The sequence below is a fragment of the Abramis brama genome (genome assembly GCF_963993115.1).
Source record: "Abramis brama genome assembly, chromosome: 24".
In the NCBI taxonomy this organism is placed as follows: Eukaryota; Metazoa; Chordata; class Actinopteri; order Cypriniformes; family Leuciscidae; genus Abramis; species Abramis brama.
Window position 1 is genome coordinate 13,372,055 of NC_139986.1, and position 27,394 is coordinate 13,399,448.

Sequence of the window (27,394 nt, forward strand, 5' to 3'; positions counted from 1 at the left end):
ATTCTTCAAGGAACATTATCATGGAAAAAGGTGTGTGCCGCTCAAATTCAAGATGGCGACCATTTTCAAGATGGCCACCATTTCTGTCAGAGCTCAATTTAATGTGTTAAGGAAGGTTTTGTTTAATAGAGTGAACGCCATTACACAACCAGGGAACACTGGTGACTTCACTGCTGTGGAACTCAGCATTGGGTTCAGTGTCAGCTGATCTAGTTTTACTTACACTGTAGTTCTTGACTAGTAGTAATAGTATAGCTAAGTTTAGTGTCCCAAATGCTGCCTAACAGCCCCTCATCAATTAGCTAGTAATAGCTGCATTTGAATTGACAAGTTGTGCCAGCGCGGGAGAGCCGAGCCAAGGGTAAGCGGGGCAATATATGACTTGTTCATGTATGCTTACCTGGAAGGTGTACAGATCACACAGGACTTAAATGGCACTGGATGAATGATCGGGCTAGGTGTAGGTGACCCGTACCTAGTTGTATCCCACATAGATATCCATATAAAGGCTAGATGTCTTAAGGTGGAGTCACTTCCGGCATCACCGGCGGCCATCTTACCACAGGGAAGCTGTGCATTAAGGGGAGTGATCAGCACGCACACAAATCCTCTTATCTCGCTGAAATCTTGACGGATTTACAAACGGTTTGGTTTCTTACAAACGTTATTAAAGTGGCTATAATTCTTTCATATGGAAGTCCATTGTTATAATTATTCATATGTATGCAGTATCATAACTACATCTCTGACGTTTATAACAAACCAAACCGTTTGAAAATCGGTAGAAAATTGAGCAAGTTATGGTTATTTAAAAGTACATGCACCATGTTACGAGTGAGCGAGCACCCTGTGGTAAGATGGCCGCCGTGTGCGGACGTCGACCTCCATTGTCCAGCAGCGCGCACGAGACATCTAGCCTTTATTATATGATATCTATGGTATCCCATACCTGAATGTGTACTATGTCTATGATTGAGGTGGTAAAAGGATAACCCCTCGGCCTTAATCAGACAACAAACCCCCAAAATGGCAAATGAAAATCCCATGTCAGCCAAGAGGCCAACTGATTGGATGAAATGTTGTCTTTGTCAGACAGACACAAAGGAACCCCTCCAATCACCACCTACCCATCATGTTTCTCAACATGATGGCTATAAAATGATTGCCACCAACATTCCACTCTTTCACAAGATGAACAAAATGCCAATGACCCTGGACCTGGAACGACTGGATGAAGGTGGGGGTATAGAAGCTACTTTGAGAAGGAACCAAGCGAAGTATCACCACAATTGTCGACATCGGTTCAACAACACAAAGTTACTTCGTGCCCAGAAGCAACAATCCGATGCTCAATGTAGTGAGACAGATGAAGGCCAAACAAAGCATCGCAGAACCATGATGCAGAAAAGTCTAGATGATCAGGTTTGCTTTCTTTGTGATAACATATCTCCTGAATCTGACCTACGTCAGGTAATGACACTGCAACTGAATGACAGACTACATGAATGTGCACAAACACGGAATGATGCTAAATTGTTTCAAAAGTGGTGCTGATGCCATTGCACAGGAGCTGAAATACCATCATTTGTGTCTCGTTCATCTTTACAACAGATAGAAACTCCACCTCAGAAGGCTTGAGAAAGAGTCACAGAGTGAAACGATTCAACCAGCCATCTTTCCTATGGCTCTTTCTGAACTGGTCGCCTATATTGTTGAAACCAGTCTCAATTCTGATGGTCCTTCCGCCTTCCATCTCGCAGATACAGTGGGGAGAACAAGTATTTGACACACTGCTGATTTTGCAGGTTTTCCCACTTACAAAGCATGTAAAAGTCAACTGTGAGTGACGGAATCTAAAACAAAAATCCAGAAAATCACATTGTATGATTTTTAAGTAATTAATTTGCATTTTATTGCAAGACATAAGTATTTGATACATCAGAAAAGCAGAACTTAATATTTGGTACAGAAACCTTTGTTTGCAATTATAGAGAACCTACGTTTCCTGTAGTTCTTGACCAGGTTTGCAGCAGGAATTTTGGCACACTCCTCCATACATACCTTCTCCAGATCTTTCAGGTTTCGGGGCTGTCGCTGGGCAATACAGACTTTCAGCTCCCTCCAAAGATTTTCTATTGGGTTCAGGTCTGGAGACTGGCTAGGCCACTCCAGGACCTTGAGATGCTTCTTACGAAGCCACTCCTTAGTTGCCCTGGCTGTGTGTTTCGGGTCGTTGTCATGCTGGAAGACCCAGCCACGACCCATCTTCAATGCTCTTACTGAGGGAAGGAGGTTGTTGGCCAAGATCTCGCGATACATGGCCCCATCCATCCTCCCCTCAATGCGGTGCAGTCGTCCTGTACCCTTTGCAGAAAAGCATGCCCAAAGAATGATGTTTCCACCTCCATGCTTCACGGTTGGGATGGTGTTCTTGGGGTTGTACTCATCCTTCTTCTTCCTCCAAACACGGCGAGTGGAGTTAAGACCAAAAATCTCTATTTTTGTCTCATCAGACCACATGACCTTCTCCCATTCCTCCTCTGGATCATCCAGATGGTCATTGGCAAACTTCAGACGGGCCTGAACATGCGCTGGCTTGAGCAGAGGGACATTGCGTGCGCTGCAGGATTTTAATCCATGACAGCGTAGTGTGTTACTAATGGTTTTCTTTGAGACTGTGGTACCAGCTCTCTTTAGGTCATTGACCAGGTCCTGCCATGTAGTTCTGGGTTGATCCCTCACCTTCCTCATGATCATTGATGCCCCACGAGGTGAGATCTTGCATGGTGCCCCAGACCGAGGGAGATTGACCGTCATCTTAAACTTCTTCCATTTTTTAATAATTGCGCCAACAGTTGTTGCCTTCTCACCAAGCTGCTTGCCTATTGTCCTGTAGCCCATCCCAGCCTTGTGCAGGTCTACAATTTTATCCCTGATGTCCTTACACAGCTCTCTGGTCTTGGCCATTGTGGAGAGTCATACACAAAAATCATACAATGTGATTGTCTGGATTTTTGTTTTAGATTCTGTCGCTCATAGTTGAAATGTACCTATGATAAAAATTACAGACCTCTACATGCTTTGTAAGTAGGAAAACCTTCAAAATCAGCAGTGTATCAAATACTTGTTCTCCCCACTGTATGTGCAACCTGTACCAGCAGCGTATCCTTTTTTTAACAGTGGCACTTCCTCTCTGTGGACTACACCTTGCCGTGGTGGAGAGGCTTGTGTGCTCCAATGAACCTGAGACCTATGCCGGCGGGGATTTTATATCCCTGGCAAGTTTAACTAAGCTGGACAGGTCAAAGGAGAGGAGGCAGACAAAGCAGACATTATGACTATTTGACAGAAATGGTGGCCATCTTGAAAATGGTGGCCATCCTGAATTTTTGAGTGGCACATACCTTTTTCCAAAAGAGTGTTCCTTGAAGAGTATTTCTGCCTAATTTTATGCTTGCATCACCATTTGAACACTTGAAATAATTAATATTTGACAGGAACAGTGGCCATCTTTAAAAATGGCGGCCATCTTGAATTTTTGAGGGACAAGCATCTTTTTCTATTAACTTTTCTATTAACTTTCATCTTTTTCTATGTCCTTTAGAGAGTATTTGTATCAAATTTTATGCTTGGATCACTGTTTGAATAATTTATATAATAAGCATTGAATAGCAATTGAATTGAATTTTTGAGTGGCCAACGCCTTTTTCCAAAATAGTGGCCCTTAGAGAGTATCTGTGCCAAATGTCATGCTTCTATACCAAAGTGAACGATTTTTTTTTACTAATCTGCTGCACTATATCATCAGCTGAAATTACAGAAACTGCATTATTTTATGTGTGTCAGGTCTGCCCTTATACAACAGACAGTATATTGTATTGATCATAGATTGTGTTTTGCACTGCAGGTTTTTTTTTTTTTGGGAAGTCTCTATATTTTTGTTTTGTTTGTAATGTAAATGCATGCATTTTGTTGTTGTTTTTTGCAGCAGAAATTCAATACAACAAAATAAATGACCCTTCTTAGAGTAGCTTTATATTATGTATGGTTTGTGAAAAAAAGAAGACAGAGACAGAATTGCTGCAGTAACAGCTTTATTTGCAACAGGACATTTCTGCAAGATAACAATCTGCATATGCAATGTAGCTGCCATTTACAGTATTACAGTACTGTATGTGAAAATACAAAATATACAAACAGAAAAAGCCATCTTCTAATCTGCCCGGTCTTCTGCATTTGTCCACATGTTCTCATCCACATCACACCCGATATCTTCCCTGGCAAGGCATCTTGGGAAGAATCTTTTACAGTAACATGCCTTATCCACCCCTGGCAGTGTTCAGCTGTGATGTCTTGGTATGCAGCATCTTTTGCATACAGGAGGGACATTTGGTCCTGTGGACTATGGTCAAAAACCTTTCATCTCCAGGCTGAGAAAACTCCTCAATGGGGGTTGAGGAAAGGGAAGTAAGGGGCCAGGAAAATAGACATCATCCTCTGATGGGCTTCAAACCAGGCTGTGACCAGGGACGGACTGGGACTAAAAAACGGCCCTGGACTTTGACTAGGCCCGGCCCAAAGCAATCGGCGCACGGAAACTCGACAACAACAACAATAACGCCTGGCATGAGTGTCACAAGACTTTAACTGTGGCTCATGATACTATACCATCCAAATTATAGCAATAGCACTGATGTTGACTAGATGTTGTGTTAAAAGCATATTATTCTAGATTAACTTGAATACTCACATATAAATGTACTTGATCTAAGCTCAACCTGAATAAACAAATGATGGAATGGATTTAAAAAAAAAAACAGGTTTTATTCAAAGATAGCATGGATGGAATAGATTATATAATATGCTGTTATAACAGCATATTATACAATCTATTCCATGCTGTCTTAAAATGAATTTATTACTTAATAATCTTAATTAATTTATGCAGTAATTAATCTTACTGCACAAATAATAATACCACATCTAAATGAAAATACACCATTACAAATGTAACCAAAGTTTGTAAGCATTAACTGTAACGTTACCAACATTTTTACCAACATTTTTAAAAGTAAAAGCACAACATATTTCTTAATATTAGCTACTGCATGTGGCATTTTACAGCTAAAATGTTGAAGTTTAGCTGTTTTAACTACTGTAATCATTAAAAATGTAGCAACCTGAATATCACTTCCTAACATCATCCCTAGCAAGTAACTCTCTTTCTCCTCTCATGTTCCATACTTACTTGCCCTGGATCTGCCTGTGGAACCAGCTCATCTTTCTGTCCCTCATCATCACTGGTGGCATGTTGCTGCATAGCTGTCTGGCTCACTTCTTCACTGCTGCTAATATTTAACTGCGAGGTGCTGCTGCTGGCTGTGCTGCTAAATATTTCAGTTAGTTTGCGATATTTAGCGGCTTCAGTATCTTAAATTCCGCAAATTTTTTTCTCTCGCCTTCTCAGCCACACCCTTTTCTTTCCGTTTTTTACCCGCGGCCGCGTTTTTTACCCGCGTCTATCTAACGTCTTTGCTTTTTCTTACTTGGCGGCCACGGCCAGTGCAGCTGGCATCCAACTTAAAGGTGCATTGCTGCCACCTACAGTACTGGAGTGTGAAACAGATTAGTGGGGGGAAAAAAACAGGTGATGACTGCGTGCGTGGCGGGTGGTGGGCCGGCCCGCCGGCCGTCCTGGAGTACCGTCCGTTCTGTGATTCTCTAGATCACACAGATGGCCAGTCCGCCCCTGGCTGTGACTAGACGGGAATGGTGGAATGCCACATTGTCCCATATTTGCATAACTTCAATCAGCTGTTTCTCACTAGCAATGGAATAATGTGAAAATACAAAATATACGAACAGAAAAAGCACCAGAAGAATAAAAAAAAGGGAAAAAAAAGAGTCATCTAATTATTTGCATAACTTCAATCACCTGTTTCTCAGTAAGAATAGAATAAAATAAAGGGGATATATTTGTGTTTCAATTCACAATATAAGCAGCTGTTTACCTTGACTTTACTGTAAGGTTAGGTTTCGAACATGGTGTTATCTGTTCTGACATACAGTGTTAAAGCATTGGTAAATTTGACAGTACAAATCCATTGTTTTGGTCTTGTTTGTAAAAGAAGTTCAAGCATTTTAAATTTGTGTTACAGTTTTTTTCAATCGCTAACAAGCGCTTACCCATACTTCAGATACTTTTTCTAAACTCTTAACACAGACTCAAACCTACAAAACACAATTGGCCAAATGGATAATTTTCTTCTCAAAAACACATTTTGTTAAATATATACTAACTCTTCATTTCAAAATAGAACACATGTTTATCTGCACACACTAACTTTACCAAAACACTGGAAATCAAAATGAAATTATTCTGTCAAAGAATAACACTTGTTTTCACTTCACAAGGTACATGCAGTCAATCAAAGTACACCAGGTTTCAAAATACTGGCTATTGTTGACATTACAAAAACTGCATAGACTTTTATGTTTCAGTTTTACAGGTATTTGCATGCAAAACATGCAATCCACCGTTTTACACTAAATTTCTTGGTTGGGAACTGTATGTCCACATGTACAGTAATGTTCACATTCAAAAACATTCCAGTAAAAAGCAAATCAGTTTTTATTCCTTTACTGTTTACTACAGGAGGTAAAGTAGAAACACAGTTTGATAGAACAGAAAAAGTTTTACAGTATTGCTTACAGTGAACAAAATATCCATGAAACACACAAGAGCATTCTGGGGGTGCGGGGGTAGGGGGGGACAAAAAACCCCACAAAATTACTGTATCTAATCTCTGCGATCTTCAGGGTTAGGCCACATGTTTTCATCAAGATCACATCTGATATCATCCAAGGCGATGCACCTGGGATAAAACCGCTTCGTATGTCGGATCCACCCTTGGCAGTCATGAACTGTGATGTCCCTGCAGCCAGCATCCATGGCTTCAAGGAGGGACATCTGGTCATGTGGCTGATGGTCATAAACCTTCCACCTCCACATTACATTTCGTCCAGGTCGACGCCTTTTGGCCAGACTGAATCCTGCCTCATCTATGTATATGAATTCATGAGGGGCCTGGTTGGCCTCCAATTCCATAACTCTCAAAACAAAGTTTATGTAAATCATGTCATTACTGTATACTATACTGTACTGTAACCTATTACTGTGTAGGTTACCTACTTGCAAAGTGCAAAGCTTATAGAACTGGACATTGAATTGAATATACAGTACACTAAACCTGGACATATTGTCGTTGTAGCTCCTTGACTCTCTCACTGATATATTGTTTTTGAACTGATATCATTGCAGAAGCAGAGGTTTTTATACTGTATCTAAGGTTTGGAATATTGTTTTTGCTATTGTGGGATGTTGTGTGTTAACATTTGTAAATACTACAAAAACAATCCATAATTTTGTTGGGAGGTATAGCTTGTCTGTTAAGAAAATGTAAGCATTATGGAAATGTGTTCACCGACTGCATATTGTGTGAAAACGACAAGAAATGTGTGAATGGTATGGCCACAAAAGACCGATGCTGTGCTAATTGTGTTTAGAGTTTTGAAAATGTGACAACTGGTTGGACAAACGCTTGTTAGCGACTGAAAAAAACTGTAAATGTAATATATTGATTAACTTTCAAAGTACAGCACTCTCCTCACAAACCCATCAACCAGACTGAGGTAACAATGACTCGTTAAATACGATTTGGAGTTTGAGCCTTCTGAGACCCAAAGCGAAACGCGCACGTGATTGGACAGAAAGTGAGGCTTCGTTTGTCATCGATCACGTGACTCTAGTAAACCAATACACACCCCGATACAGGGCTTCACTAGAAATTGTGTCACTTGTGTGATACGCGCATCGAAGCTTCAGTGTCATACGTAACATCACTACCGCGCACTGCCACAGAGGAACTACTGCACTGGATCACCGAGCACCATCACAACCAAGTTGTGTCCGCCTGACCTGCATCTGTCCCTTTGCCAAATAAAGCTTTTTTACTTGCACTTGCATCCAGCCTCGTGTTTGTTACACGTGTAAATTACATTTAGCCAAGGCTGCAAAGCCGACTCCGTGTTATAAATATGTTAGACCTATCACTTCTGCCACTAAAGATTGCTTTATCAATAATCTTCCTAATCAGTTTCATCATCTCAGCATCCCGGATAGCTTAGAAGAACTTTAGAAGATGTTGCAACAGAAACTTTTAACTCTCTCTTTTCCAGCACTTTAGACACAGTTGCTCCGTTGCGCTTAACCCTCTGGGGACCACAAACGCGCCCGCGCGTTTTGCTCGTTTTTTTTTTTTAGCAATGAAAATAAACACTAAATGCTCTGTTAATTTTGATCTTTCATTTTCGTGTAATACATCAATCGATCCTGTTCAGTTTCTATTTTTTTTCTGTATACTCACAATAAAAATAAAGTGTTTTGCTTTTTGACAAATAAAGAAAAATTAACATGATGCGATTTCTGCCTTCTCTCTGTCAGTAAACTCCCATTTGAAACGCGTTCGAAAATGATCTATAACTCCGCGAAAATTCAGTCAAACAGGCAAACAGACCCACGGGCATAAAGCTTGAGATCGCATCTTTTAAATGAAGTCATTTATATAAAAAACAAATATTCTCAGCTTCTGTAATCTGTATAAAAAGAGAGCGACTCCTGTCGAGCTCATTACGAGCTCATTCACAGTAATGTGACCACTCCCCGGAGAGCGCGTGCTATTCAAACGCAAATTCTGAGAACTATTTCAGAGCTGTGAAACGCCCACATCAGCTGTAAACAAAGCGCGTCGCGACTCCTCGCGAGTGAGACATTATAGCCTACCTTATGGAGAAAAGATTCCTCAGAACAGTGCTGATGAGGAGCAATATCTCCTGAAATGAGGAGCAGATTCCGCTGAGGAGTGAGGTAGGCTGTTTTCTTTTCTCACGTGTGGAATAACGTTATGGAATAACGTTAGTGTAGGCCTATGTAAACCGCAAAAAGATGAATCGCATTTCTATAATATGACTCGCCTTTCTGTGAGATGAATGAAGGGGACATATTTGTAAAGACTGTTTAGCCTAAATATGAATCGCGCGTCTGTGTGTGAAAGAATAATCTTAAATGGTCAATATAAGTCTTCTTCTAAATACATCTTTTGTCCTTGCATTGTGGCTCAGTCAGTTTCACACCTGAGTGAATGGCTCATTATGCAGAGTGGGTGGGACATTCATAATCTAAGGTGTAAACTACTCCTCCCCCTCGCATATTGGCTTTCCAAGCAAAACCTGTTTTACACCATTTAAATCAATGTATTTTTTTTTGTGAACGATAAAGCAAGACTATTTTTACATCATTTTGAAGCTAGAACTCAAAGGGACAACATCCATTAGTCAAAAGTCTTGTGGACACATATTTAATATGTGTTTTGTGGTCTTAATTCAGCAACTTTCATTTTAATTTTTTCCAATAACCACGCATAAACATTATTCTCTTAAAAATACAAACATCTACATACACGTTGCTCGCATATTATGGTAGCCCTGTTTGTGCTATATAGAGTGAATTTACACCTTTGCCATTAACATGTTTATAAATAACTGAAAAAAGCACAAATGTCAAGGCATGTCAGAACATCTCAAGGACCCCAAAAACAGCTTGGTCCCCAGAGGGTTAAAGAAGATTAAAGAAAATAGTCCAACGCCGTGGTACAACGAGCACACTCGGGCCCTTAAGAGAGCAGCCAGAAAAATGGAGCGCAACTGGAGGAAAACAAAACTAGAGGTATTTCGGATTTCATGGAAGGAGAGCTCGATTACTTACAGAGAGGCTTTAAAAGCTGCTAAATCTGCTTATTTTTCAACCCTATTAGAAGAAAATAAACATAATCCTAGATATTTATTTGAAACAGTGGCTAACTAACGAAAAAGAAAGCTTCTGTCACGGTTCATGGATCCGTATGCTCATTTCTGTGTGTGTGTGTATGTCTGTGTGTAGGTCCACTTGTTGGGCTTGTTAGGGTTAATTAATCACTGCGCACCTGATGAGTTAATCAGAGTGGGCACAGGTGTAACTCATCTGCACTGTCTTTATCTGGCTGGCGTTCTGTGTGTGTGTTATCGGATCGTTGTTGCTCATGTCTTGTCTTGCTCTCTGTCAGCTCTTCTAGTGACTCGAGTCTGTATACTTCTGCTTGCTGTTCTCTCAATTCTCTGGATGGTGAGGACTGGATGAAGTTATTCCTTGTCTTTGCTGAAGACGTTGCACGGCCGGATTTATTCTGCACTTCTACCAAGACTGTGTGTTTGGAGTTGTCTAATAAAGACTGTTAATTTGACTCGCAATTGGATCTTGAGTTTCTGTTTCGTGACCGCTTCAAACCCAGAAGTTTCCAAGCAATACAGCAGTAATGACTTTATGAACTTCTTCACTTATAAGATTGATAATATCAGGGACAAAATTATAACTATGCAACCGTCTACTACAGTATCGCATCAGGCAGTGCATTGTAGTCTCCCTGAGGAAAAAAATTGATTCATTTATTGCTATAGGAGAGGAAGAATTTTGCAACCTCATTAATTCATCTAAATCGACAACATGTATGTTAGACCCTATTCCGACTAAGCTACTGAAAGAGATGCTTCCAGAGGTCATAGATCCTCTTCTTAATATCATTAATTCGTCTTTGTCTCTAGGATACATACCAAAAAACTTTAAGCTGGCTATGATTAAACCGCTTGTTAAAAAAACGCAACTTGATCCTACAGAATTAGTCATTTACAGGCCGGTCTCGAATCTACCTTTTTTGTCAAAGATATTAGAAAAGGCAGTATCCTCACAACTGTGTTCCTTTCTTGAAAGAAATGATATCTGCAAGGATTTTCAGTCTGCATTTAGACCGTACCATAGTACCGAGACAGCTCTCGTTAGAGTCACAAATGATTTGCTCTTATCATCCGGTCGTGGTTGTATCTCTCTATTAGTGTTACTTGATCTTAGTGCTGCATTTGACACAATTGACCACAACATTCTTTTAAATAGACTAGAAAACTATGTTGGCATTAGTGGAATTGCACTAGCATGGTTTAAATCATACTTATCTGACTGTTATCAGTTTGTAGCAATAAATGAATAGATGTCTCATCGATCACAAGTTCAGTATGGCGTACCACAAGGCTCAGTACTAGGACCGTTGCTGTTCACTCTGTACATGCTACCATATGCCGACGATACTCAGCAGTATATTTCTTCAAAATCGAATGAAACTTACCAATTCACAAAATGAAGTTTTATGTAACAAAGTTCGGGAGGAGCATGTTCAGGTAATCATCCAATCAGCACAAGAAGAAGCCAGTATAAATAAAGCCTTCCCTTACCTCCTGTCTCATGACAAATTTCTCAGCATCCCGCCACCACCCCATCACCTCACATTCGGCTGGGTCTGCTCATAGATACCTATGATCTATACATTCATAGGGGGGAGTACTTTGGGGTCGGGCTGAATTCCGAGCTCGGAGCCCTCCCCCCGGACAGCAAGCCAAATACGCATTTTAATATTACATCAGATTTCATTAACATGTGAACTCGTGAAATTAACGGAATGCATAGCTGATATAAAAAATTGGATGACTCGTAATTTCATTAAAAAAAAAAAAAAAAAAAACGCTTAATAAACAAACTACAGCTGGTTCAAAACGCAGCAGCTCGAGTTCTTACCAGAACCAGGAAGTATGACCATATTAGCCCAGTTCTGTCAACACTGCATTGGCTCCCTATTAAACATCGTATAAATTTTAAAATATTGCTGATTACTTACAAAGCACTAAATGGTTTAGCTCCACAGTACTTGAGTGAGCTCTTAACGCATTATAGTCCTTCACGTCTATTGCAATCTCAAAATTAATCAATCTCATAAATCCTGATTTACTCGTTACATCATAAGAAGAATGGCATCTATGCTAATTTTAGTGGCTTTGTTTATCCCAAGGTTTTCCCGCAGCCTGCCAGATCCAGGGCGTATCCAGATCTGACGAAGGACCTTCGCCTGGACCCGATGACAATGCAGTGCTGAAGTGTCAACTAGTCTCTCCCTATGGAGGATCCCTTTACCACTCTACAGATAAAGCGTTGCCGGAAAATTCGTTTCATGTACCTACCCCGAAGTGATAAAATAAAATAAAATTCTGTATCAAAATTTATAAGGAAAGACCAGTACTTTGTTTAGGCTTGGTTTGTAGGGAATTACAAACCTGCGCACATATATTCAAACGCACATAACTATAGAACCAATTCTTAATGCGCATGTGAACGCCATCAGCGTTTCTCACAGGTTCGCGTTTAAAGTCTGTGTAGAGAGAATGGTGTCGTCTTAGCGGCCCCTAATTTAATAACAAATGATCGGGTAACACTTTACAATAAGGTTCATTAGTTAACTACATTAGTTAACATTAACTAATAATGAACTGCACTTATACAGCATTTGTTCATCTTTGTTAATGTTAATTTCAACATTTACTAATAGTTTATTAAAATCTTGTTAACATTAGTAAATGCACTGTGAACTAACATGAACAAACAATGAACAGTTTTATTTGTATTAACTAACATTAACAAAGATTAACAAAAACAGTAATAAATGTATTGCTCATTGTTAGTTCATGTTAGTTCATGTTATACATTAACTAATGTTTAATAAAGGAACCTTATTGTAAAGTGTTACCAATGATCGTTGCGACGGAAGCGAATCAATTAGCTGGAAAATAACTTTATTAAAGAACCGCTATAAAGCCAAAACAATCTCTGTTACCTTAAATTATACGTTTATCTCTGTAAAGCTGCTTTGAAACAATCTACATTGTTAAAAGCGTTATATAAATGAAGATGACTTGACTTGACTTGACTTTTTATATGCTCCCGTTCATAGAGATTTTTAGATGGATGCCAAAGCTTTTTAAGTCGAGTAGAATCTGTGATCTCAGACCCAGTTCGTTTGCTGGCTTCCATGGCTGCAATACGCTGTTTCCTGCCAAATGGCAAACCGGGGTGTCGAGATACTATTGGGTAAATTGGCAGTGGGCAGGATCACACAGACCGAAACAAAAACCTACAAGGAACGCACATTTCAAAGTAATATAACTGGCTGTAGCATTGTTTTTCAGAGAAACAAGTATGTGAACTTATCACGTTTCCTAAATAATTGCAAACACATGATGTTATTTTTATACTTTAGTACAGTCAAAAAATAACATACAGCAGCTTTAATGGGGTGGTATAATGCCCCTTTTCACAAGATGTAAAATAAATCTCTGATGTCCCCAGGCTGTGTATGTGAAGTTTAGCTCAAAATACCCCACAGAATATTTTTTACTGCATGTTAAAATTGTTCCATTTTGAGGGTGAGCAAAAACGTGCATCAAGAGCTTGTGAGTGTTAGCAGCTCCGATTACCTCATGCAGACAAGCACTAAAATGTCAGAAACTGTTCGGACAATGATGGAGAGACTCAAGAAGAAGAAGTGACAACATGTAGAATGCAACAGGACATTTCTGAATGGTTAGTTGATGAATTTATGTTGCTGATGTGGAGTTAACTATCTTCAAGTATTTGATTAGCATATTCTGTCATGATAATCTATAAATCGCTTGTGTGGGAACTGTTGTAAGATGCCTACAGAGTGACACTGCATGTGAAAGACGGATGCGACAGCTTGAGCAGACTCTTAAATGTGATCTACTGCAAAAACTCTTCCTCTTCTCAACATGGACTGCATGTTCCCGGGGGCGGGGTTTATGTAAGTTTTAGGGTTAGTGATGTCACTATCCCGGGAGGAATCTTGTGTAGTCCTTACCAGCCGTTTGTTGTAGTCGGTAGTCCTTAAAAAAAAACGTTTTCTTTAAAAGCAAATATCTCCCTTTGTTTTGAACTTTGAGCATTGTAACATTGCAGATGTTGTTTATGCTCAAACAGCAACATTACACACTAAATAAACTATTTGGGTTTCAGTTCTTTTTTTAAAAATTAGTTTTACACAACATCCATGTCTCATGAGCCAGCATTCAGTCTAAAAATGGTGTGAATTTGTAGGTTTAAGTGTTGCATTCTTTTGCACCAGTCACATTGAGCACAGAAGCTCCCCTGCATTCAATAGATGTGTCATGGTTAGTTAGTATAGTTATAGTTAGTTTTATTGATGAGCATTGAAAAAAAGTTAGCAAAAAGTACACAAGAGTACACAATAAGCAATGAATGAGTGTGAAAATGCTAAAATTTATCAATACTATCAAACAAACATTCATGCATTTCCTTTCCTTGTTTGATATGACCTTAAAAACATTATTACTGTATTTGAGTTTATCTGCATATTTTTGTTTAATGGTTTCCATCCTCTTTGAACGAATGACAAACATTTAAGCACAGAATGAACAAAGGCTGATTGGTAATATCTCGTCCTGTAGTGCTGCTGGGAGATCGTCAAGAGTACGTCACGTCACTGAGTGTTTAAGAGATCTCGCACAAAGGAAGACATTTTCACAAACTTCTGCTTTTCTTTGACTGCACTGCTCTGAGGTAAGGCTTGTCTCTTGTGAATAAAAAAAAAAAAAAAAACTGTTGAAAATAAGAAACATGTTGTAAACATTAAGTTAATGACAACACTTATTTATTTGATAAAGGGTAACACTTTATAAATATAGCTGCAAGCAGAAATTATCGGGGCCAAGCGCAAGAAGACGATAAGACATGCCAACATGGCTGGGAGTGTCAGACCAAATCCAACAATGAGCAATTAAAGACATTTTTAAGATGATCTTAGTCAAAATGGGTGAAACATTGATGTGGTGTGGTCAGATTGAAGAGACAATGACACCGCTAGAGGAATTGATTTGGTGATTTGCTATGGTGACAGGATCAGACTGTCCTCTAAAAGTGTGCCAAATTTGATAACTTTCCCACAAGCGGTTCTATGGGCTGCCATAGACTCCCAGAGCGGAAGAAGAATAAGAAGAACGCCAACGATGTCAATAGGTACCTACATTCTGTGCTTGGCCCCTAATAAAGTTCAGTTATAAGTCACTTATAAGTTATTAGTTAATGATTAAATTATAAATTACAAAACATGATTATACATTCATAACTGATTAATAAGTGGCAACATTTTATGAACGTTTTGGGTAACACTTTAGAATAATGGTCCGTAGTTAACAAGTAGCTATGCAGGAAGTAATAGGTAGTACTGCATTAACACCGAACTTAATACTATTAACTAATATGGAAGCAATATTAACTAAGCAGTAAGTAATATCTAAATTAGTACAAAGGTAGTTCCTTGGTAGGTATTTGATTATTACTAAAGAAATGTATCCTCACTGAGAACTACTTGTGAACTAAGAAAGAATAACCAATTAATTACTAATCACAAAAGTAACGTCTAAAAAGTGAACAATTGTGGGGGTTTTTTTTACTCTTAACATGGTCATAACATTTCAGAAGCTTGTGCCTCAAATGGGTTCTTAGTGGAAACCAGTTTATGAATATTATATTTCCCCAAATACATTAGCTACAGGTTGAGATTGTGACTACTACTCTTGCCAAAGGATGGACGCATGTTCTCTGTTTATTTCAAACTTAAACATAGAATAATACTAATAATGATAATTTGTTTAAAATTTTAAACAATTAGGAAGTGATACTGACACTCATGACTGGATTAGTTCACTATTATGAGCTCTTGAGTGTCAGTTCAATATGTCTCAGACTCCAAAGACCTACCTTTATGTTACAGTAGCCGCCAGAGGAGGACTTCTCTTTAGGATATGAATATAAACATTGATGTTCTTTTGTCAAAAACAATTTGCATCCTTAATGAAGAAATTGGCTGCATTTATGTTGCGATAATCGCAAAACCACAAAACCACCCAGATTACGTTTGTTAGAATATTACTAGTGCCTGTACAGTATGTGTTAAATATAAAATTAAATAACTTGTATTACTTGTGAAAAACATGCTAACTCCTCACTAATTACTCAAGCGTTACCTTGTTATCCCGCAGGAACTACTAGTGATGTGGCCCATTATTTTAATGTGAAAAACATGCTAACTCCTCACTAATTACTCAAGCGTTACCTTGTTATCCCGCAGGAACTACTAGTGATGTGGCCCATTATTTTAAAGTGAAAAACATGCCAACTCCTCACTAATTACTCAAGCGTTATCTTGTTATCCCGCAGGAACTACTAGTGATGTGGCCCATTATTTTAAAGTGAAAAACATGCTAACTCCTCACTAATTACTCAAGCGTTACCTTGTTATCCCGCAGGAACTACTAGTGATGTGGCCCATTATTTTAAAGTGAAAAACATGCCAACTCCTCACTAATTACTCAAAATTAATGTTTTGACTCTATTGCATTCAATTGTCTTATCAATTAAATTTTCAGTCACATTTATTAATACAGTTTAACGTTACTCATAAATAATAACATTTCGCTCTGTTCATGCCTTCTGCTGCAAATTCGTTTCGGATGATTAGCCTATATGGTGTTAAACAAGAATACACTTTAAAACCTTAAAAATACCTTCTTTAATCGTTTAACCATTTTGTGTTTTATTTACTGTGAGACACAAAAGGTATTTTCTCCTATAGACCCATAATACACTAAAACACAACATAAATTCACAAAATATATCAATTTTATTAGCTTGATGTAATCCAAATCTTTAGAATCCATACGTTGTTTGCAAGAAACAGATCCAAATTCAGCCCTTTATCCAGTGATCTTCATCTCCATTTCCGCTTCTCCCGAAACGTTACGACATGTTTTATGGCAGTGATATCAGACGCTTATTGGCTCTCGCATGCTTCATCACAGATTACGACATGCCGTGTTTAAATTGGTGTACTATGTTTGAATTGGAGAAGCGCGCGCGCCTTCACAGAGCGAACAGCGAACCGAAACCGGATTAACATTTTCATGGATTAATAATTTATATTCTGCTCTGTAACGTTACCTCATACAATACTGCCAGAGAGGACTGCGACACATCGTCATGTGAACAACTTTTGGTACCGGTTTTGATATTTTCTCAATAAATAAATGATTGTGATTATACCTGTCTGTTGTTTTTCTTTATAATTCTAGCCTACGTAACTTAGTTTACAGAAATTGTTAGGGGTAGGGGTAGGATTAGTTTTACTATGTTTTAATGCTATATTGTTAATAAAACTGCCATTTCCCTACACATATATGTCCATTAAGTTTTATCCTTTTAATTTTGTCAATAAAATGGGTATGTTTAGGTGTGGGAGTAGGGTTAAGAGATCTTACATTTATAATCTATAAAATGGTAAAAGGAAAATTATACAGATATCATTATGATATGAAATATTAACGTTATACGTTTCAGCATCGAAACGTACAAAAAAGTATGTTTTCTATCTTTGAGAAAATTACGTATTAATACCTACGTATTACAATGAGACCAGGCTGCACTAGTAGTTCCTGCGGGATACCAAGGTAACGCTTGAGTAATTAGTGAGGAGTTAGCATGTTTTTCACTTTAAAATAATGGGCCACATCACTAGTAGTTCCTGCGGGATAACAAGGTAACGCTTGAGTAATTAGTGAGGAGTTAGCATGTTTTTCACTTTAAAATAATGGGCCACATCACTAGTAGTTCATGCGGGATAACAAGGTAACGCTTGAGTAATTAGTGAGGAGTTAGCATGTTTTTCACTTTAAAATAATGGGCCACATCACTAGTAGTTCATGCGGGATAACAAGGTAACGCTTGAGTAATTAGTGAGGAGTTAGCATGTTTTTCACAAGTAATACAAGTTATTTAATTTTATATTTAACACATACTGTACAGGCACTAGTAATATTCTAACAAACGTAATCTGGAAGATGTGGTTTTGCGATTATCGCAACATAAATGCAGCCAATTTCTTCATTAAGGATGCAAATTGTTTTTGACAAGAGAACATCAATGTTTATATTCATATCCTAAAGAGAAGTCCTCCTCTGGCGGCTACTGTAACATAAAGGTAGGTCTTTGGAGTCTGAGACATATTGAACTGACACTCAAGAGCTCATAATAGTGAACTAATCCAATCATGAGTGTCAGCATCACTTCCTAATTATTTAAAATTTTAAACAAATTATCATTATTAGTATTATTCTATGTTTAAGTTTGAAATAAACAGAGAACATGCGTCCATCCTTTGGCAAGAGTAGTAGTCACAATCTCAACCTGTAGCTAATGTATTTGGGGGAATATAATATTCATAAACTGGTTTCCACTAAGAACCCATTTGAGGCACAAGCTTCTGAAATGTTATGACCATGTTAAGAGTAAAAAAAAAAACCCACAATTGTTCACTTTTTAGACATGTTACTTTTGTGATTAGTAATTAATTGGTTATTCTTTCTTAGTTCACAAGTAGTTCTCAGTGAGGATACATTTCTTTAGTAATAATCAAATACCTACCAAGGAACTACCTTTGTACTAAATTAGATATTACTTACTGCTTAGTTAATATTGCTTCCATATTAGTTAATAGTATTAAGTTCGGTGTTAATGCAGTACTACCTATTACTTCCTGCATAGCTACTTGTTAACTACGGACCATTATTCTAAAGTGTTACCACGTTTTGTTAATTCAGTTATAAGTCATTTATAAATTATTAGTTAATGATGAGCTAATTATTTACAAAACATGACTATAACACGTTTCCGTGTGATGAATAGTTTACACTTTAGATTAGGGGATGCAGAAAGTGCTGTAAATGACTTTCTGACATTCGTCAATATCCGACGCACAAAGCACCCTTTAGCGTCCACATGAGACGCATAACCCTACCACATACCTAAACCTACCCATAACCGAAGCGTCTCATATTGACGCTAAGGGTGCTTTGTGCGTCGGATATTGACGAACTTTCGAAAGCGTCAGTTACATGACGCCTAAACCTACCCATAACCGAAGCGTCACATATGGACGCTAAAGGGTGCTTTGTGCGTCGGATATTGAAGCATGGTTGAAAGTGACGCTTTGGGGTGAGAATGTGTTGCGATAATTTAAACCAGATCAGAAAGATCTACAAATGACCTGCAACACATTTACAAGTGATAAATAATTTACACTAGATTAGGGTAGGCAGAAAGCTTTGTAAATTATTTATTAATGCGTTTATGCATCATCTATAACAGGTGTTAAACACTTTGTAGTGTGTACTGCAGTGTACATGTTGACTGGTTGACTGTGCACATGCTGTGAGCCTCAGTTGAAGGTAAAGCCGGTTCTGAGGTTCACATTATCACTAGATCCACACACTCCACACAGAACACAGTGTGTGCTGATGAGTGAAAGGATTTAACATAATTCGTGTCATTTATAAATGTTTATCCACTTCAAAACAAATAAATGACTCTTCTTCAAAATACTGCTTTAGCATACCTGCATGTTTGTGCTTTTGAACACAGACCAGCTTACAACTTCACGATACATCAATAAATGATATACTAATCAATTACTAATGGTTCGTTTATCATTTGTTAATGATTAACCATTGTTTATTGAGATGATACTAAAACAATGTTGACATTTAAGTTATTAATAATGTATCAACTAATGATTTAATAACCATCTACTAACGATCAGTTTGATTTACTTACAACACATTTGTGACTTACATAACATACCACTTATATGAATGTAGTCATTTTGGAAATGATTAGCTCATCATTAACTAATATTTTATAAATGACTTGTAACTGAATTAACAAAACATTCATAAAATGTTAGCTCACTGCTTATTACTCAATTATGAACGAATAGTCGTTTTGTAAATGATAAGTTCATTATTAACTTATAATTTATAAATCACTTATAACTGGATTAATAAAACAATCAATACATTTTAGCATATTACTTATTAATCATTTATGAAAGTGTATTCATGTTTTGTAAATGATTAGTTCATCACTAATAACTACAAGTGACTTATAACTGAACGTTATTAAGATATTAACCATGGGAGAGTCTGCAGTGACTGTTAACTTTCTTTAAATCTCTTTAGTTAAACACAGTAATAACACTCAAGCTGAAGGTACAATTCATTTATTTATTTATTTTATTACAGTTGTGGACAGAGAAAAAACAATTTGTTGTGTTTTTTTTGGCACACAAGTATATTTAGGTTATTTCCTGTTTGTGTCAGAGCTCCAGTGATGTCTGTGTTCCAGATCATGTCCTTCATCATCATCATCATCATCATCATCATCTCTGTGTTTCTACACACTCACTCAGGTTGGTCCATATTACACTCAAATTTATTTTTTATTTTAAACAATCACATTCAGCAGAACCACAACTGATATGATACACAAGAGATAAAATGCAGGCATGTGATTGGCAGAGAACAAGAAAATGTATCGAGCAAAGACCGTTAAAGCATATGAAAAGACTTTAAATACAGGGCACAAGTCATATGTCATAATTACTTTTATGGTGCTGTGTTGTCCTTTTTGGAGCTTGACTTTCCTATATCAGTGTACTGTACTATTTTGTTGTAAGCAAGAGCAGAATGAAAAAAAATCTTTAAAACCTTTATTTTAAGAAAATATTAATATTTTATCTCTCTAAGGTTTAAATTATAATGCACTAATGTGTTTTTATGTTTCAGCTGATGGTGATATCTTCTCTGCAGTGATGCCTGAGATAGTAACAGTTCTGACAGGCTCTTGTGTGCAGATTCCTTGTACATTCAACATCTCCAATTTTGAGGACAAACGTAGCAAGGCAAAATCTATTAATGGGATCTGGCTAAAAAAAATATCACAGTTTGCTAATGACAACAGTTTCATAGCTTTTAATAGCAGCAAAAACATCATAAGAGGATTTAGTGACATACAGATGACTGGAAATCTCAGTGAGAGGAACTGCACAACTGTCTTCTATAACATCATGATGAATCATTCAGATCTTTACTTCTTCAGACTGGAAATGGAGCCAGATGTGTTCAAAGCAACGTTTAACACTGATACAGATCATTCAAGAAAGACTGTGATGATTACTGTCAAAGGTAAACGTCATCTCTATTGTCTTTAACATACAGGTTCTTATGCTTTCCTTCACTTGTAAGTCACTTGATAAATTTAAAAAATGAATACATTTAAATGTAAATATTATTTACATAATTAACAAACATCACTAAGAACAGCTTCTTAATGACGAGCTACAATCATTTATTTCTGTAGATTCACCACAACCTCCTGAACTTAAACCCACTGATCTGAAAGTGATGGAGAACACAACAGTCAGTCTGAGCTGCTCTGCTGAAGCCCCCTGCCCCAAACAACCTCCTACAATATCCTGGTCCAACATCCCTGAATCTGCCCACATTACAACACAGTTACAGGAGAAACCTGATAAAACCCAGTCAGTGTTTTCACACATGACCTTCAAAGCTTCATACATGGACCACAGAAAGAACATCTCCTGCACTGCTACATATCCAAGAAAAACATCTAAAGACTCAACTGTGGAGACCACCGTGATGCTACAAGTCCTGTGTAAGAGATTAGACTGCTTACTTCCTTTAACATAGCCCTGTGCGTGCTTAAATGCACAAAGTGCTGCTTAAACAGAATTTGGTGTTTAGATTCCTAGAAATGTCTAATGCACAGGTGTTTTACTGCTTTTCCAATTTATGTGCTTGTGTTTCTGTCAAAGTTTCTCCAAAAGAAACTCGCATCACCGTCGATCCATCTGCTTCAGTCTCTGTTAACACTAATGTGACTTTGACCTGCAAAAGCAAAGGCAGTCCATCAAGAGAAATGAACTACACCTGGTACAAACGTGGACAGGAGACTCCAAAAGCTCAGGGAAAGAAGATTACCTTCACTGGAACTCAAAATAATGCAGGATGGTATTCCTGCACTGCACAGAATAAACTTGGAAAACAGTCATCAGAGATCCAGCTCACAATTGAAGGTGAGTTTACACAGTCTACATGTAAAGAACAAGGTCATTTACAGATTTAAGGCAATGAAGATTATATTTAAATATACATTATAAATATAAATTTAAATTATATTTAAATAAACATTCTGGTGGAATTACAAGTGTTTCACATCCTATAGGACAAGATGGACACTTCATGCCTCTGATTGCTGGTTGTGTGGGAGGAATTGTGGCAGTTTTCACGCTCTCTGCTCTTGGGTTTTGTGCAAGGTAAATTAAGTAACACTTTCAGTTACTTAATCATCGCTGATGTCATTTTGAAAGAGCCAGTTTTAAGATGTACTCAGCATTGTGCTTGTGTTAGTTCAAGCCTCATTCACTGTTATGAGAGCTGCTAGTGTTTGACAGTGATCAGATCAGCTATTAAAGCACTTCTGTTTAAGCAGCACTTTGTGCATTTAAGCACGCACAGGGCTATGTTAAAGGAAGTAAGCAGTCTAATTTCTTACACAGGACTTGTAGCATCACGGTGGTCTCCACAGTTGAGTCTTTAGATGTTTTTCTTGGATATGTAGCAGTGCAGGAGATGTTCTTTCTGTGATCCATGTATGAAGCTTTGAAGGTCATGTGTGAAAACACTGACTGGGTTTTATCAGGATTCTCCAGTAACTGTGTTGTAATGTGGGCAGATTCAGGGCTGTTGGACCAGGATATTGTAGGAGGTTGTTTGGGGCAGGGGGCTTCAGCAGAGCAGCTCAGACTGACTGTTGTGTTCTCCATCACTGCTTTCAGATCAGTGGGTTTAATTTCAGGAGGTTGTGGTGAATCTACAGAAATAAATGATTGTAGCTCATCATTAAGAAGCTGTTCTTAGTGATGTTTGTTAATTACATAAATAATATTTACATTTAAATGTATTCATTTATTAAAATTATCAAGTGACTTATAAGTCACTTGATCAGTTTTCAGTTTAATTATTAATTTCCTCTCACAGGACCAGGATAAAGACACACAGGGGAGACATTGTTGGAGACAAAGATTCCTTGCATCAGGTTTGTGAACTTCCTCAAACACCAGTCGGTTCACACCACTGCACAAACAACCACAAAACCATTTTTATAGATCATGGTCATTGCTATAACGCAGATGTTCTCAATTCTGGTCCTGCACATTCTGTATGCCTCTCTTAATAATATCTTTCTAATACACATCTAATAGAACTAAATTTACTTTCAAATTAAATCGCATAGTTCAGTCATGAAACTCTAGATGGTGCAGGCAGCTCTTTTACATGCAATAGCAAACACATAATTTACTACAGTAGCACAAACTGATTGGCCTTGAGCTTGCTAGCTTGCTCAACATTTAAACAGTCTGGTATACACCTTATTTTCCAAGGTGGAAGTAAGCTATTTCCTGTGAATGTGCAAGACTTCTAATTCATAAATAGCTAGAAGAATAACAAAGTGCAGTAACGTTTTTATTCATATATAGCATGTCTATGTATCTATTAGCAGTAGGAAGTCCATACTCTACAGCAGCAGCAGCATGCTTAGCAGTTCTAGTCAGTTAAAACCAAATACATTAAAGGGTTAGTTCACCCAAAAATGAAAAATCTGTCAGTAATTACTCACCCTCATGTTGTTCCAACCGCGTAAGACCTTCGTTCATCTTCGGAACACAAATTAAGATATTTTTGATGAAATCTGAGTGCTGGATCACTTCTCCATAGGCTGCTAGGTGACCGAAACTTGCTGGCCTAGAAAAGTTATTAAAGAGATCGTTAATATAGTCCAAGTGACTACAGTGGCTCAATCTTAAGTATATCAAGCGACGAGAATACTTTTTGTGCGCAAAAACAAACAAAAATAACGACTTTATTCCACTATTAATTTCCTTCTCTCTGGGCCTCTAGTTGGTTCACGTAGTGTTTTTGCGCTGCGCGTCTGTGTTGCACGTCACCACGTAGGCTCACAATTGGCCGACGCTGGTCATGTGTGTGATGCGTGTTGACGTGCAACACAGACGCGCAGCGCAAAAACACTACGAGGCCCAGAGAGAAGGAAATGAATAGTGGAATAAAGTCGTTATTTTTGTTTGTTTTTGCGCACAAAAAGTATTCTCGTCGCTTGATATACTTAAGATTAAGCCACTGTAGTCACCTGGACTATATTAACGATCTCTTTAATAACTTTTCTAGGCCAGCAAGTTTCGGTCACCTAGCAGCCTATGGAGAAGTGATCCAGCACTCAGATTTCATCAAAAATATCTTAATTTATGTTCTGAAGATGAACAAAGGTCTTACGCAGTTGGAACAACATGAGGGTGAGTAATTACTGACAGAATTTTCATTTTTGTGTGAACTAACCCTTTAATATAGTCATATCCATTAACTAAGAGATGTCATGTTTGAAATGTTGTTATATATACACCAAATGTTTTTGTTTTAATATTTAGGCACAGGACAAAACTATTGACAGGAATTCCACATATGAAGATGTCCACACCGTAACCACCCAGGACAACAAGATCTCTGATGATTATAGTGTGTGTGAGTTCATGACTCAGTCCGACCACAATAGAGGAAAAGACCAAAACGAAGAAGACAACCATGAAAGAGGTTCAGATGTAGTATATGCTCAGGTCCACATGATACACAAAAAACCAAAAGCCATCAGTGTTGTACCAGAGAACATTTATGCTCAGGTGAAAAAGTAAAAAAAAATTCATCTCACAACAAAAAAAGACAGTTTTATTTCTTTATGCTTATTATGCTAAGCTATATGTCTTCTTATGTGAACAAATATATTCCTCTTTTAGCTTTATATTTTCTGATGAATAAAAGTATATCATTAAAAACTATGAGTGACTGCATTTCTCTCTATTTTCATGGGGTGGGGGTGGTGGGTGGGGTGTTCTGTTGTTGCATTTCTTTAAAGAAATTATGCTTCCTTGTAGAGATGTGCTATATAGGCCTATTTTAGAAAGGCTTTGTTTTTTTAACTGTTAACATCCTATTAGTTAAATCAGTCAGTTAATTATAGTTAATTCATAGTCAAAGAAGATAAAAAAAATTAATGCATAACGGCCTACTTGTACAATTGGTTAACATAGGCTACTTCTGTGGTTTAAGACTGCTAGCTAAAAATAAACGGAGAGGAAAATCCTCTTACTGGAGAAATCATACACAGTGTTGGGAAGGATACTTTCAAAATGTATTTCATTACAGAATACAGAATACATGCCCAAAAATGTAATTTGTAACATATTCCGTTACTCAATCTGAGTAACATATTCTGAATACTTGGATTACTTCCACATTGAATTGCATTTTATAAGTGTCGGCCATCAAATCCTGCTTAATAAACAGGCCTATTCTTGCGGGTGCGGTGATGCAGTTGTGACGCGTATGCCAATAAAACACCTAAAAGCTGTCACAAAGAACTGGCAAAAGTAATAATTATGAATATGTCAAATATAGAAAGGAGATATTTTAATTGTTTATTAATAAACAAGCGTTTTCTTTATCAGTGTCGGCTACAAAGATGAAGTTGACGATGCTGACTCGCGATCTTCGCAGTAGCCTAGTGAACGCGCCAGAGAGAAATGCACATTTCATACGGATTACATATGCAGAGAGCAGTTCTTTCGTGTTGAATTGTTCTGTTTAAAAATAGACATGTCTGTGAGGCAAGCAGGGCCTACTACCTTATACGCTGAGCGCCCGTTTCACACATACTCCGTGTGCGGTGCGTATGCGCTGCGTGTTGTGGTGCGTATGCGGTAGCCTACAAGAGCAGCACACGCTATAGTGCTTTCACATGCGTTTGCAGTGTGTAACTGATCTGCGGCTGTACCACAAACACATACACAATATTTGTATTTAAAATCCAGAAGTTATCAGCAACTTTTATTTTAAAAAAAGTTTCATCACCGGTGCAATTCTCTTTGTAGCCTACACATATGCACTCTTTAATAGACGTATTCAAGTTTAAACAATTTAAACAACGTATTAGTCAATGCATTACTTCTATATAGATTATAGGCCTATATTAAGTTGTTCAAGCAAGTGGTAACATATATAACCATGTAGGCTACTTATATTAAAATCACAAACATTTTAAATTAAAACTTAAAATTGACAAAAACAGCCGACTATCTATCATGCCTTTTCTTTTGCATTTCAATTTCAATACAATAAATCTTGCATGCCACAAAATATATTTAAAAATATTTTTTTTCAACCTCCACAAATCAGACGAGTGTTTTTCATTATTTCGCCTTGTTGAGGTAAACTAGTTTTCTTTGCTTTACCCCGGTCTTAAAGTAAAAAGATGACTTTGAAAAAAAAGCAGTATTTAATTAAATACATTTATGGTGGTATTACTACATTTTATTTAATTAAATGCATTTATGGTGAAATTACTACATTTTCAGCTCAATCTGTGTTCATTTTGACCACGAAACATGCGCTGTCACTTTAATTCAGCGTTTGCAGCACAGCAGAAATAGACTCGGTGCGGAAACGATCGCTGCACTGCTGTATACGCACCGCAACTGAAACGGATAAACGGACCGCATCCCTGTGCAGTGTGAAAGTTCTAACCTGTTAACATTGGGTACAGAAAAAAATATGCACTGCATACGCACTGCAAACAGAGTATGTGTGAAACGGGCGTTCATTTATGAGACAAGCTCCAGTTCACACGCCGCCGCCTCCGTGTCCTGATTATCTGTTGTCTGCTGTATTTAGGCTACTTATTAAATCCAGGCAAATGGTTGATGAAACATTGATTAAAATTAAGATACAATTAATACAAAACGAAATTCACTTTAAAGAAAGGCTTTGTGCTTTCTGTTTGAGGTCTCTGTGAAAGTTTTAAAGCAGTCTTTTAGTGCCGCTTTCAGAGCGCTCACGTCCGTAACGGAGAACTGTCACGACCGTAACATTGTTTTTTCCTCATAATTGCGAATATGCATTTAATAATAATAAATATTTTATGTTCTGTGGAGAGCCAACCCTTCTTCATCCGGTGAGTAGTATTACTTTTGGTTTGCGCAGTGTAATTCACAGAATTACAAAAAAAAATATTTTGCCAGCTAAAAGTTAAAGATTTGTTTGTCTCAAGCATGTTTATTTCCCTCATATTAAATATAAAACGCATGTAGACCGATATTTTTCTAATGTCTGGACTCCTTTATTAAGGATGTATGGATAAATAAACAGACGTTTCACTATTGATATTAATGCATTTTCTGAGAATTTATATTTCAAGTTTTGACTGCAAATGTCACGTCCATAACGCTGGAATTGACCAATTTAAAATTTTTTTATCTTCAACTAGTTTTGTGGTGTAGTCTATGTATTTGAAAAAAAACGTAGCCTACTTTAAGATGCTTCTTCAGGTTTGAGGTGGAGTCTTTGGGTGCTG

The 27,394-nt window shown here is 37.6% G+C and overlaps 1 protein-coding gene across 3 annotated transcripts in view; it reads left to right on the top strand.

Moving 5' to 3' along the window:
* The window catches only part of LOC311075399 (B-cell receptor CD22-like), a 46,256-nt gene extending 21,446 nt beyond the window's left edge, over positions 1-24,810 (top strand). Inside the window, exons 1-8 of one of the 3 annotated variants that reach the window (XM_084102789.1) lie at positions 14,296-14,566; positions 20,218-20,306; positions 20,683-21,081; positions 21,257-21,571; positions 21,732-21,992; positions 22,142-22,232; positions 22,957-23,014; positions 24,420-24,810. In XM_084102789.1, coding sequence (XP_083958915.1) covers positions 20,228-20,306; positions 20,683-21,081; positions 21,257-21,571; positions 21,732-21,992; positions 22,142-22,232; positions 22,957-23,014; positions 24,420-24,680 — 1,464 coding nt within the window. In that variant the 5' untranslated portion in view covers positions 14,296-14,566; positions 20,218-20,227 and the 3' untranslated portion in view covers positions 24,681-24,810. Of the gene's footprint in view, positions 1-14,295; positions 14,567-20,217; positions 20,307-20,682; positions 21,082-21,256; positions 21,572-21,731; positions 21,993-22,141; positions 22,233-22,956; positions 23,015-24,419 lie in introns of those variants that run through there. The other 2 variants (XM_084102791.1, XM_084102790.1) reach the window with 2 other exon arrangements.
* Positions 24,811-27,394: the final 2,584 nt, after the last annotated feature.